The sequence below is a fragment of the Dendropsophus ebraccatus genome, chromosome 6 (genome assembly GCF_027789765.1).
Source record: "Dendropsophus ebraccatus isolate aDenEbr1 chromosome 6, aDenEbr1.pat, whole genome shotgun sequence".
Lineage (NCBI taxonomy): Eukaryota > Metazoa > Chordata > Amphibia > Anura > Hylidae > Dendropsophus > Dendropsophus ebraccatus.
In genome coordinates this window covers 86,830,775-86,844,838 of record NC_091459.1, presented here as the reverse complement: position 1 = coordinate 86,844,838, position 14,064 = coordinate 86,830,775, and the positions used below count along the sequence as shown (strand labels likewise).

Here is a 14,064-nt window from a genome sequence, read left to right as displayed (position 1 = left end):
ATCATTTTCTCTATGAATAATTCTGATTTTGTTAACACGTGTTTAAAATTACATAAAAGCGTCTTGACCTCTTTTGGATTGACATCGTGATATTTTTTTTCTAAAGTCCCATGACTACAAATGTCCAGGAGCAGGGAATTGGTGGGACAAAAAAAAAAGTACTTAATCTGCAGCACGGAGATCAGGAGCCTTAAAGATGGAGGTGGCATGTTTCCTCTCTTAGGATGTGACTTTGGTCATCATTCTTACCATTCATTTCCATGTTCCTTTGACATTATGTGGATTCTGTCTGCATGTTCAGAGTTTCCTGGCTGTTTTTTTATTCTTCTGCCCTATCTTTCTCCTCTGCATGATTTAGATGTATTTCATGTTTCACATTGATTTCTTGAATCACTGCCTATTTACTACTTATTCACTTTTTTGCTAAGATCTTTATGTTCTTTTTATTCATTTAGTTTTTGTTTCTTCATAAGCTTGCACATAATGAATATGTGTGGTTAAAGGGAAGCATTGCCTTTTAAAGCATTTGTAACTTTGCACAAAATGTTAAAATTAGCTGGACCTTTCCCCAAGGCTGTGACACTAAATAAAACCACCTACCAGGTGACTTGCAAGGGATATCCTTTATATTAGCAATTATTAGGAAGGCTAGGCACTCCTGTAATCTTCCATATAAAAGCAGGTTTTATGCTTTAAATGGAAAAAGCTGGTGCTACAATGTGATGATCATGGTAGGTGGGCTTCTCTAGCCCCCCCAAGGGGAGCCATGTGTCACTACAACTGACAAGCATCTTTTAGTAGTGTAACTTTAATTTATATTATAGTGGGTTTATAGACAACTTGTGGCCCCTCCCAATCTACTAAATTACTTTTATTCCAAATTAAATAACAGTTCTGGAACATCTTTTTTTCTTCTTCTAGCTTTGTATTGTTCTGTATCTCCCTTTTATTTTTACCATATATGTGTGACTAAATAGCCAACTAGGTGTTACCAGCTGGGGGCATGTCCCTATTTGACTGACAGTCTCAGACAGTGTAGGGACATGCCCTCTACTGGTTACACCCAGTTGGCTATTTACAGTTCAAGTAAAAATAACCAAGGAATGGTAAAACTATAGAAAAATATGTTGCAGAAATATTTTATGGACAATACAATGTCAGTGAAGCATGTTGTACTGCAGATATGTTTAATCTAGGCCTAAAACAATCAATTCAGGAAATTGATAAATTAGTTAAATGACATAGTATTTGTTCTCATATGTTAACGCAGGAAGCGTGATATGTTGTGACAGATTAATATGTACTTTCTTGAGAGACTAGTTGGCTAGATCTACAAAAAATCTCCACTTCGCTTCTAAATATGTGTGGCAGTTTTTAGTTAAAATCAATGAGTTGTACAACAAAGAGTCTCCCTGGGGCTCAGAACTTAAAGAGAACATGTCACTTTACAAATGCAGTGAGTCCAGTGGGTGATCCTAATTGGTGATTATGTCAACCTATACACAGATGGCTGTCAGTCATAGAGTAAAAGTGGTAAAAGGTTTACATCAAAACATAATCAAGACTACATATCAGTTCCTCCAACTGTGTGAATGGAGGTCCCTTGTTCCCTAAGTAAATGGTGCAGGACTGTGCATGCAGTGTGATCTCTTCATTCACCCTGTATGGGACTGTTGAACACAACCAAATGCTTAGGTTTCCCTCATTGGATATTCGATAAAAAGTTTTTCTTACACAAACCCCTCCCCCCCCCCCCCCCAATGAAAAGATGGTGCTCCCCTTTAACAGCTTGTCATGATGTTGTTGCATTACATTTCATATGATACGTTTTCCTACAGGCAAAAAAACACATGATTTTTTTTTATTTTTTTTTTGCCCTACAGTTTGTCACTTGTCTCCAGTAACGCTCAGGCTGCCCTCCTCTAGTCCCCAGCCTGGCAGCTCTCCGTTGATGAGCCCAGCATTAAGTGACAGTGGTAGTGCCAGGGCTGATGATGTGGAAGAGACCTCTGACAACAAGGTAAGGGCACATCAGAAGAATGTTCACTATCTGCTTATTAAAGGGGTTTTCTGCAACTGTAATGTTGATAGCCCAACCTAATGGTGCGTTTACACGGAACGATTGTTGTTCGGATTTTCGCAATAACTATCGCATTTGAATGATAATCGGCTCGTGTAACACAGCAAATGATCAAGCGATGAGCGAGAAATCGTTCATTGTGATCTTTCAACATGTTCTCAAATCGTCGTTGGTCATTCGCTAAAAAATCGCAGATCGCTTCGTGTAAACAGTCTTTTAAAGATTCACCCTATGTGTGAGATGGGCTTAAGCGATCTTAAAAACGATCACAATAACGATTTTTCGAAAATTTATTAGTCTAAACGAATAAAAACCAAGTCTTTGCTTCAAAATCGTTAAACGATCAATTGGGCAAATTATGGCTTTGTGTAAACGGACCATAAGGAAGGGTCATTGATATCAGGTCAGTAAGGGCCAGCTTCAGGCACCATCACAATTTTACATCTCAAAATGAATACTAAAATATAGCTATTTATAGCTGATATAGTTGGCAAAGTGTTTTCATGAGTTACAAATATCACATTACAGTTGCATACCATTTTTAAGTAATTTCATCATAGTCATTATATTTAAAGTGTCACTGCCACTTTTAAGTGATTCTGTCATCTCATGCATACATGCTAATCACAATCGAAGCATACACAAAAGATTCCAATGCTTTCTTGGTTTATTATGTTCTTTAGCAAACACTTATTTGCAAAACTTCACCACCAAGTGATATAAACAATACGTAGCTATAGAGAGGACCACAGCAGTATTAGTGATAAAGAAAAAAGTCCACCGCCCAGCCGGGCTGGTCACAGTTCACATACGGACACTAGGACACTTACGGAACAGATGGAGAGTTCACGTCTGCGACGATTCGAAGCTATCGCTAGCGCTAGCTTTAAAACGTCGCAGACGTGAACTCTCCATCTGTTCCGCGAGTGTCCGTATGTGAACTGTGACCAGCCCGGCTGGGCGGTGGACTTTTTTCTTTATCACTAATACTGCTGTGGTCCTCTCTATAGCTACGTATTGTTTATATCACTTGGTGGTGAAATTTTGCAAATAAGTGTTTGCTAAAGAACACAATAAACCCAGAAAGCATTGGAATCTCTTGTGTATGCTTCGATTGTGATTAGTATCTTGGGAGTGCAGGCTCCTACATACACTGAGAGGACTGGAATAGCACAGTGCACTTTGTTATATTGGAATTGTATATATGCTAACTTGCTACTATGCCCGTGTAGCCTGTTGTACCCTGATTAAAATGCACGTTTTCTTTTTCAAATTAGTTTAAGGGTTCTGGAGATGTATCCAAAACCAGTCTTTTTGCTAAAGAGGTGCACTGGGGGCAGCCCTAAGCCCACAAGTTCCCTGTTTACCACACCCAGCAGCTCCATATGCATGCTTTCTGTTCTTAATGACATTGTTGTCCCTGTTATGAAACACCACCTCCCCCACCCCGCTCTCTAAAGCACAGCTTCCACTGACATGAATGGGACCTCAATTGCTGCCAGAATGACTATTTTACAATGTTCAGAGCTGTCTGCTTTCATTTCTTTTTACTTTTCTCTAACACACGGCTGATTGGTGGGGGTGCCAGATGTCAGACCGTCACCGGTCTGATATTGATAAACTATCCTGATGAGATTAGGAAGTCCTGCATAAGCAAACCAAAACAGAGACTTTAAAGGGGTTGTCCAGCGAAAATCTTTTCGTTCTAATCAACTGGTGTCAAATCAAATCAACTGGCCACGGCCAGTGATTGGCTGAGTCGTCTGACGGCTCAGTCAGGCCGCACCGAAGCTGATGCTGCGCCGCGGGACACGGGGAGGAAGACGGAGCGGAGGAGAAGCCCTGCTAGGTAATGTATGGTGCTTCTCAAATTGCCGGTCGTCCGCCACGCACCGCTATTCCACGCAGCGATGCGCGGTGGGTGACCGATGATTTTAGGTTTGGGCCTAAATAAAGAATCAGCCGATGACACGATCATCGGCTGATCGTTTTCTCTATTCCACCGAGCGATAATCGGCCAAATCGGGCTGCTGACATCTCTGTTTTCTATAAATCCCCATAGAAAACCTCTCCTGCTCTGGACAGTTCCTGTCTGGCCAGATATGTCAGCAGAGAGCACTGTGTCTGAATGAAAATAAAACATGACATACAGCAGCTAAGAAGTATGGGAAGACTTGAGATTTTTTAAATAGCAGTAAATTACAAATCTCTATAACTTTCTGACATCAGTTGATTTGAAAGAAAAAGATTTTCACTGAACAACCCCTATAATGCTGAAAACACTGCAGTTTTTGTGCCAAAACCAGAAGTGGATCCAACAGAAAAGAGAAGCACAAGTCCCCCCTTTATATTCTTCATCCCATCTGAATCCACTTCTGGCCTTGGCACAGAAACTGCAGTGGCTGTTTTTCAAAAATACTGCAGTGTGTAAAACCAGTATAAGTTATATGAAGGGCGTAATAAATTCTGTAAATAATACATTCCCATAATTTTTCTTAGGGTAGCTTCACACATACTGTACCGGATTTTCTGCTGCAGATTAGACTAAATCAATGAACACAGCATTAAATCCACACTGTCAAATCTGCTGCGAATCCACTGGCTCTGTGTCAATAGTGCAAACACTAGAATTATCTTGTTTTTCTGAACTGCAGATGGATGAAGCTTATTATATCACCAAGGAAATTCTCAGCACAGAGACGTCTCACCTGAAGGATATTGAGGTCATAACTGTGGTAAGCTTGAAGAAGTAGACACATGCCTCAATCATTATCCATCTTGTCATTTCATGCATGTATCCCACATGCAAAGGCCTTGCCTTTGGTACCTGTATATTCCTTTCACTCTTCAGCTTAGTGGCTGTATGTGAGAGTGGAGTATGTAAGGATTCTAGTCTAAAACCAAAATGGCAATCACGACTAGCAATGAGTATACCCCCCTTTGGGAAAATATGCATCTCCTACAGTTTCAAAAAATACAAGAGTTTAATTTTTGGGTACAAAAGGGGATTATTAAAGTAGAACATTTATTTAATGTACAAGGTAATATTAAATCACTAGAGGCACTGAGAATGGAATTTGGGGTTAGAGAGACAGATTATTATAGATATTTACAAATTAATAACGCAATAGGGAGGACACAAAATAAGAGGCTATTTAAAACACAGGAATATAAAGGTATGTTGGATAAAGTAAGAAGGACGAAAAGAGGGTTGATAGGGAAATTATATAAAATAATTAGAGGGCACTCACAGAAAGGTGAAGAATAATTTTAGGGGAAAATGGAGGAGAGATTTAGAGGATGAAAATATAGATTTTTGATAAAATATTTTCTGATATAGATAAAGGGTGCAGTAGGCTTAATCACAAGGTGACCCAGTTTTTCATTATTTATAGGGTTCACTATACCCCTCGTAAGTTGTATTTAATGAAACGAAGAGAGACCGATAGGCGTGTAAAGTGTAATCACGAAGGGGGGACTTGATTCACTTATTATGGAGATGCCCCAAGGTATATATAGTAGATATTGGGGGGAGGTGATATTGAGATTGGAAAATTGTTTAGATATCAAGATAGAGAAAGACCCAAAGGTATGTGTCTTGGGAGAGGGAAAGAGTTTACACATAAGAGGGGAGGAAAAAAAACATTGCTCTTAAAGGAATGTTAGTGGCTAAGAATTGTATCTTAAAGAAATGGATCTCAGTAACTCCACCGGATATTGAAGATTGGGAGAGAGAAATGAAGAGAATAATGATGATGGAGTATTTTAGGGCACAAAAAAAACGATAAAATCGAAAAGTTCCGCAGAGCATGGGCAAAATGGCCACAAAGCAAAGATCTGATGATATAACAGAACTGAGTATAGAGAAGTGGGGGAGGGAGAGGGAGAATCTTTATATTTATTATGTGTTTTTTTGTTTTGTTTTGTTTTGTGTGTGTTTCTTTTTTTCTTTTTTTTCTTTTGAGGGTTGGACAGGAAGGAGAGGGGGTAAGGAGAAAGGTAGTAGAGTGGAGATTAGAGATTACCTGAGATGAGTGCAAAAGATACTATGTAGCACTCAAAAAGGAGATAGAAGATTGATATAAATAATAAAATATATGTGATTGTAAACGTGGGATTCACTCCCCGAGAACCGAGGATATTACGTAATAACAAAGAAAAGGGGATGATAGTATGGAGGGGCCTCTATAAGGTCTGGATCGCTCGAAGACTCCTGTATACATGAAAGTTGTAAAATATGGAGCAGTCTATTAAGATTGAATAATTTATTTCATTTTCATTTTTTGTACAAATATATAACAAAGTATATGTAATAAGGTTATTAAAATTAAATAGGTGTTTTCCCTCCGGGTGGGTATTGGGCTACTGGTTGTTGGAGGTGCCCCATAGGGGGATGTGGAGAGAGATCGGGGGGGCCTTAACCAGGTTCTTAGTCAGAGCCCCCCAAACCATTCCTTAGTAAGGAGAGATATGAGAATAGAACATAGATATAATTATAAAAGAAATATCTAGAGGTCAGGGGTGATTCTAGCCTCTCTGCTGCCCGAGGCGAACTATAGAATGACGCCCCCCCCCCCCCCGTCAATCCGCCCACATTATAATCCACTACTGCCCCCTCTCCCCCCTCCCTTATAGATGGTCCCCCTCTCCCCCCTCCCTTATAGATGGTCCCCCTCTTTCCCCTCCCTTATAGATGGTCCCCCTCTTCCCCCCTTATAGATGGTCCCCCTCTTCCCCCCCCCCTTATAGTTGGTCCCCCTCTTCCCTCTCTCCCCCCCTTATAGATGGTCCCCCTCTCCCCCCCCTTATAGATGGTCCCCCTCTTCCCCCCCCCCTTATAGATGGTCCCCCTCTTCCCTCTCTCCCCCTCCCTTATAGATGGTCCCCTCTCCCTTATAGATGGTCCCCCTCCCCCCCTTATACATGGTCCCCCTCTCCCCCCTCCCTTATAGATGCCCCCTTATAGATGGTCCCCCTCTTTCCCCCTCCCTTATAGATGGTCCCCCTCTCCCCCTTATACATGGTCCCCCTCTTCCCCCCCCTTATAGACGGTCCCCCTCCCGCCCCTCCCTTATAGATGGTCCCCCCCTTATAGATGGTCCCCCTCTTTCCCCCCTCCCTTATAGATGGCCCCCCCCTTATAGATGGTCCCCCTCTTTCCCCCCTCCCTTATAGATGCCCCCCCCTATAGATGGTCCCCCTCTTCCCTCTCCCCCTCCCTTATAGATGATCCCCCCCCCTTATAGATCGTCCCCCTCTTTCCCCCCTCCCTTATAGATCGTCCCCCTCTTTCCCCCCTCCCTTATAGATGGCCCCCTTCCCCCCCCTACCTTATAGATGGTCCCCCTCTCCCCCCCCCCCCTGCACAGCAGATAAAACAAAAACAAAAAACAGCACACAACTCACCTGCCCTCCGTTCCCCCGTCGAGCCTCTCTGGTCTGGTCCCGGCTGATGTGCGGCTGCCCGGGGTGTCCCGTCCTGTCCCCGGCAGCGCGCGCATCACAGAGCTCCCCGTGCGCCTGTGCCTGTGACTTCCGGCGCACGGGGAGCTCTCTGATGCGCGCGCTGCCGGGGACAGGACGGGACACCCCGGGCAGCCGCACATCAGCCGGGGGACTAAGGCTGCATTCCCACGTTCCGTGATCCTGACGGATCACGGACGTGGAATGCATGTACTGGAGCCCCCCCGCCCCCGGGAAGTATCTGTAATGAGATGCTGTGAGCGGGGGAGACTGTATTCATAAGCGCCGCGCTGTAGTATCAGCACCGCGCGGCTGATTCATTACAGCGCGGCGCTTATGAATACAGTCTCCCCCGCTCACAGCATCTCATTACAGATACTGCCCGGGGGCGGGGGGGCTCCAGTACATGGTACAGTCAGGGCCGTTTTAATACATTGGTGGGCCCAGTGCACAGCCCTCAAGAGTGGGCCCCCCCTTACCTTTCTGCACATTGTATAATGTACTGAATTTGCCCCCACACTGTATCAAGAGCCCCAATACATACAGTAGTTACCTTATAACACTATTTCCACCATACAGTGATTACATATTACATAAAAACTGCACTAAACAAAACAGAAAGATATCACCATTGATACCATTACATAATACCGCCACACCATGACCCCTATCAGTACAAGCCTATAACAGAGTGAAGTTACATCCAGTGACTCACCGGAGGCGTCTTCTCCGATCAGAGTCTGTCACCTTTTCTTTTTCTCTCCATCCAGCGTGGGCCACCTTGAAGTCTTCTCCTGGCTGTGAATCTTCTCTCCAGAATCTGCCAGACAAATATTTTAGGCTCCAACACATACAGTAGTTAGGTCCCTTGTACCCCTATACAGTAGTTACACCCCTCTGTACTCCTACATAGTTACACCCCTCTGTGCCTCCATAGTTTTAAGGTGTCCCTGTAGTATATAGACCCTCATGTGCTCCTCCAGTTATATACAGCCCTCCTGTGCGCTCCCCCATTAGTATATAGCCCCCCTGTGCACTCTCCCCAGTAGTATATAGCCCCCTGTGCTCACCCACAATAGTATATAGCCCCCCTGTGCTCTCCCCCAATAGTATATAGCCCCCCTATGCTCTCCCACAATAGTATATAGCCCCCCTGTGCTCTCCCACAATAGTATATAGCCCCCCTGTGCTCTCCCACAATAGTATATAGCCCCCTGTGCTCTCCCCCAATAGTATATAGCCCCCCTGTGCTCTCCCACAATAGTATATAGCCCCCCTGTGCTCTCCCCCAATAGTATATAGCCCCCCTGTGCTCCCCCTCAATAGTATATAGCCCCCCTGTGCTCTCCATAATATATAGCCCCCTGTGCTCTCCCCCATAGTATATAGACCCCTGTGCTCCCCAATAGTATATAGCTCCCCTGTGCTCCCCAATAGTATATAGCCCCTGTGCTCCCCAATAGTATATAGCTAACCTGTGCTCCCCAATAGTATATAACCCCCTGTGCTCCCCCATAGTATATAGCCCCCTGTGCTCCCCCATAGTATATAGCCCCCTGTGCTCCCCAGTAGTATATAGCCCCCTGTGCTCCCCATAGTATATAGCTCCCCTGTGCTCCCCCATAGTATATAGCTCCCCTGTGCTCCCCCATAGTATATAGCCCCCTGTGCTCCCCCAAAGTATATAGCTCCCCTGTGCTCCCCCATAGTATATAGCTCCCCTGTGCTCCCCAATAGTATATAGCCCCCTGTGCTTCCCAATAGTATATAGCTCCCCTGTGCTCCCCAATAGTATATAGCTCCCCTGTGCTCCCCCATAGTGTATAGCCCCCTGTGCTCCCCCATAGTATATAGCTCCCCTGTGCTCCCCAATAGTATATAGCCCCCTGTGCTCCCCCATAGTATATAGCCCCCTGTGCTCCCCAATAGTATATAGCCCCCGTTCTTCCCCATAGTGTATAGCCCCCTGTGCTCCCCCATAGTATATAGCTCCCCTGTGCTCCCCCATAGTATATAGCCCCCTGTGCTCCCCCATAGTATATAGCCCCCTGTGCTCCCCCATAGTATATAGCCCCCTGTGCTCCCCCAAAGTATATAGCTCCCCTGTGCTCCCCCATAGTATATAACTCCCCTGTGCTCCCCAATAGTATATAGCCCCCTGTGCTTCCCAATAGTATATAGCTCCCCTGTGCTCCCCAATAGTATATAGCTCCCCTGTGCTCCCCCATAGTGTATAGCCCCCTGTGCTCCCCCATAGTATATAGCTCCCCTGTGCTCCCCCATAGTATATAGCCCCCTGTGCTCCCCCATAGTATATAGCCCCCTGTGCTCCCCCATAGTATATAGCCCCCTGTGCTCCACAATAGTATATAGCCCCCGTTCTCCCCCATAGTATATAGCCCCCCTGTGCTCCCCAATAGTATATAGCCCCCGTTCTCCCCCATAGTATATAGCCCCCCTGTGCTCCCCAATAGTATATAGCCCCCGTTCTCCCCCATAGTATATAGCCCCCTGTTCTCCCCCATAGTATATAGCCCCCTGTGCTCCCCATAGTATATAGCTCCCCTGTGCTCCCCCATAGTATATAGCTCCCCTGTGCTCCCCCATAGTATATAGCCCCCTGTGCTCCCCAATAGTATATAGCCCCCGTTCTCCCCCATAGTATATAGCCCCCCTGTGCTCCCCAATAGTATATAGCCCCCTGTTCTCCCCCATAGTATATAGCTCCCCTGTGCTCCCCAATAGTATATAGCCCCCTGTGCTCCCCCATAGTATATAGCCCCCTGTTCTCCCCCATAGTATATAGCCCCCTGTGCTCCCCAATAGTATATAGCCCCCTGTGCCCCCCCCCCCCCCCCGTAGTATATAGCTCCCCCTCCCATATAACATTGAAAAAAACAAACACTGTTACTCACCTGGGTCCACGCGTTCCTCTTCTCTTCCCTCCTGTGGCCGCACTTCCTCCGGTCACAAGAGGCTGCACTCCCCTTACCCTCGCGCCGACGCTCCAGTGACGTCGGGCGCTAGAGGGAGAGCGCGGCCTCTTGTGACCGCAGGAAGTGCGGCCACAAGAGTGAGTGACTGACAGGGAGGGAGCCAATGGCTCTCTGTCAGTGTCGCTGCTGCTGCAGCGCTGAAGCGCCGCAGCAGCAGCGGACGGGGGCAGCGGCGGACGGGGGGGCCCTGCAGGGGGCGCCATGGAGGGGTAAGTAGATTACTCATCCATGGCGCTCCCCCCTGACAGGCTGGTGGCCGGAGCCCTGTGCGACCGCACTGGTCGCACATAGCAACGGCCGGCCTGCTCGGGGGGGCCCCTTTAACCAGTGGGCCCGGTGCACGTGCACCATGTGCCCTCTGGTTAAAGCGGCCCTGGGTACAGTCAGTGGCGGATTATAATGTGGGCGGCCGCCCGAACCGCTCATATTATAATCTGCCACTGAATGCCGCCCCCATGATGACAGCTGGTGCCGCCGCCTGAGGCAGACGATTCAGGTCGCCTCATGATTGCGGCGCCCCTGCTAGAGGTATATGGGTCGGGATTCGGGGAGGTGCATCCCATGGTAAAGAATAAATGTATTCTTCAGGAACAATAGATAAGTAAGAGAAACAAAGACATTTTCTTTCTCAAACGATAGGAAACTCTAATCTATGTATTTTAAGAATTTTCGAGCTTTGATTTATATATATAAGATTATGTTAAATAAAGAGGATATAAAAAAAAAAAAAAAGGATTCTAGTCTGGTAAGATTGTATTGAGGGGCTGTGCATTTTTTGTATAAAGGGGTTGGCCACTTTGTAGTAAAATAGTTCAGTGTACAGTATTAGTAACTGTACTCACTGACAGCAGCTCCCTGTTACCTCATAGAGCTAATATGAGACTCCCCTCCTCTAGGCTGTCCTGCTCTGTGGGGATGACTTTCCATAAGATGGCTGAGCATGGAGGAGCATGTGACCATGTCCCACCCTCTGTGTCTTCCCTAGGCATATAGGCTCAGGTGGTGGATACTGGGGGCAGGAAATGGTCACATGCTCCTTTGTGTCAGCCATCTTATGAACAGACTCACCACAGAACAGGGCAGCAAAGTCTGGAGGAGGGGAGTCTGATATTAGCTCTATGAGGTACACAGGGAGCTGCTGTCAGTGAGTACACTTACTTATACTGTACACTGAACTATTTTTACTACAAAGTGGCAAGCCCCTTTAAACAAAAAATGCATGGTCCCTAAATACAACCTTGCCAGACTAGAATCCTGTCAGTATATACAGTGAGTACACTTACTAATACTGTACACTGCACTATTTTACTATAAAGTGACCAAATCCTCACCCACGGGTTTCATTGCTAGATAGTAGTCTGCAGCTACCTCTAGTTTAGTCCATCTGCCTAGTTTGCCATCATTTTGCCACTTGTGACTTAGCCTATATATACCTTCCTGATGGTACTGAGTGGGTTTTTCATCCACATTCTATATATTTACCAATATGGGAAGCAATTGAAAGCTATGTTTTATTGTAGAAAATAAATTTAGGGTGGTTTTGTACCTTTGGCCCTACTTGGTACATTGTAATTGTATCTATCCACCCATACATACCTTTTTGGCACATGTTGACTTGTGCAAGGTTGTTTTCACACAGGATGTTACAGTGTTATAATAATGTGTTGTACATGATCGCTACTTGGCTAAGATCAAGTGTAGTATCTGTTCTTATCAGGGGATGTATAAGATATTAAACTATTTGGGCACTATGTATGCAGGGCCATATTTACCACTAGGCACATATGATCCAGTGCCTATGGCAGCACCAGGGAGCAGGGGGAAGGAAACAACTTTTTTTTGTTTGTTTTTATTTGTTTAGTCTCCCAAGTCCCATTCAGACTTGCCAGTAAATTTGGTGTCTTTTCAAGGGGAGGTATGGTGGAATTGTTCAGGTCTGGTGTGGTGGTGTTAAATGTGATGCCTGCAGTTAAAAACCATGAAAAAGGCGATTCAGACAATGTTTCTCCATGTAGAGAAATGCATGTGACCAAAACCACGCTCCCATGTTCTGTTACTAGGATTAGTGGCCATACGCCCATACTGCATGAAGGTCTGGCATCTGGTGCATATGGTGACGTACAGTAAATGTGGGAACGCGGCCTAAGACTCATCAGATATCAATATGATGTTCAGAAACTAGAAAATCATGATGCTGATTGGTGAGTGAAGATAAGGAGTCTTCAGGTTTAGTGCCTAGGGCAGCAGCAGCTAGTAATACGGACCTATTGGAACAAAGAGATGGAGAAGGAGTTTGCTTTGTCCTCTTTAGGCATTGACCTGGTGTTGCAGTGCTTCCAGGTTCAGTGCCCCCTCCCCCCCCCCCAAAAAAAAAAAAAGTATATGTATGGTTAGAAGACTCCACCATATGTTGTTGTTGTTTTTTTGCGATTAAAGGGTAACCTGTCATTACTTTCATGCAGTCAAGGCAGATGGACAGCTAGATGTCCAATGACTTAAGGTTCAGGCAGCATAAAATTAATAACTGGTTCTCTTTAAAAGATTGATTCCACCACAATAGCCATGTATTGCTATTTGTCCATTATTCCCCACATTCTTTTGTGTTCCTTGTGAATGGTTGTGCATTGTATTACAGTGGCTGGAGAAAGCGCTCAGTAAAGCTGGAGAACTACAGGAGACAATAGAGCACCAGATGAAGCCTCTGTTTTCTTGTATGGAGCCCATACGGCTATTTCACCAGGAATTTTTGCAGCAACTTGAGGATGTCCTAAGCCTCTGGTAAGGACATAAAAGGCTTTTTTCTCTATATATTTTCTATACCCATTTAGGGTGCCTTCACACACACACCAGATCCGCAGCAGATTTCATGCTGCGAATTTGCAGCGAAATCCGCTGCAGATCCAGTACCAGTTCATCCGTATGAGAATACATACTCGCAGCGGGATGTATGTAAGTTAACCCCCCACCGGCCAGAGCATACATCACCTGCTCCCAGCTTCGGCTTGCTTCGGGGGTTCCTGGCGTCTGCTCGTCCCGCTTAGCCAATTAGTGCGCTACCCCGCCGCAGCCACTGATTGGCTGAGCGGGACATCCAGCCAAGAACTTCTGAAACAAGCCAGAGCTCCGTCCGGCGAGGGGTTAACTTACATATCCCGCTGTGAGTATGTATTTTCATAGGGATAAACTGGCACTGGATCCGTAGCGGATTTCGCTGCGGATCCGGTGTGTGTGAAGGCACCCTTAATGTCCTATAACTCTATTTATAAGGGAATAGCACCAAGTTAATAGAATATTTTTATCTGTGTATGCAATCAAGGGAAGGACGATCTGCCCGTACAAAAGATATGCAAATTCTTGGAGACTTCATGCTTCGGAATATGACTGCTTTAAGGGTAAGGTTGTAGCAGTAGTTACATACTGTACATCGGTGTAAAGCTGGTGACACCTACAGGACTTTAATCAGGCACTGGGCTTAGCTATAAGAAAATGGCCTTATGTAAACTAAAATAAAGCAGGGCCAATGCT

At 45.3% G+C, this 14,064-nt stretch overlaps 1 protein-coding gene across 1 annotated transcript in view; it reads left to right on the top strand.

Moving 5' to 3' along the window:
• The window catches only part of FARP2 (FERM, ARH/RhoGEF and pleckstrin domain protein 2), a 68,769-nt gene that overhangs the window by 43,516 nt on the left and 11,189 nt on the right, over positions 1-14,064 (top strand). The window contains exons 15-19 of the mRNA XM_069974227.1: positions 1,372-1,456; positions 1,884-2,020; positions 4,735-4,815; positions 13,175-13,317; positions 13,856-13,931. Coding sequence (XP_069830328.1) covers positions 1,372-1,456; positions 1,884-2,020; positions 4,735-4,815; positions 13,175-13,317; positions 13,856-13,931 — 522 coding nt within the window. The remainder of the gene's footprint in view (positions 1-1,371; positions 1,457-1,883; positions 2,021-4,734; positions 4,816-13,174; positions 13,318-13,855; positions 13,932-14,064) is intronic.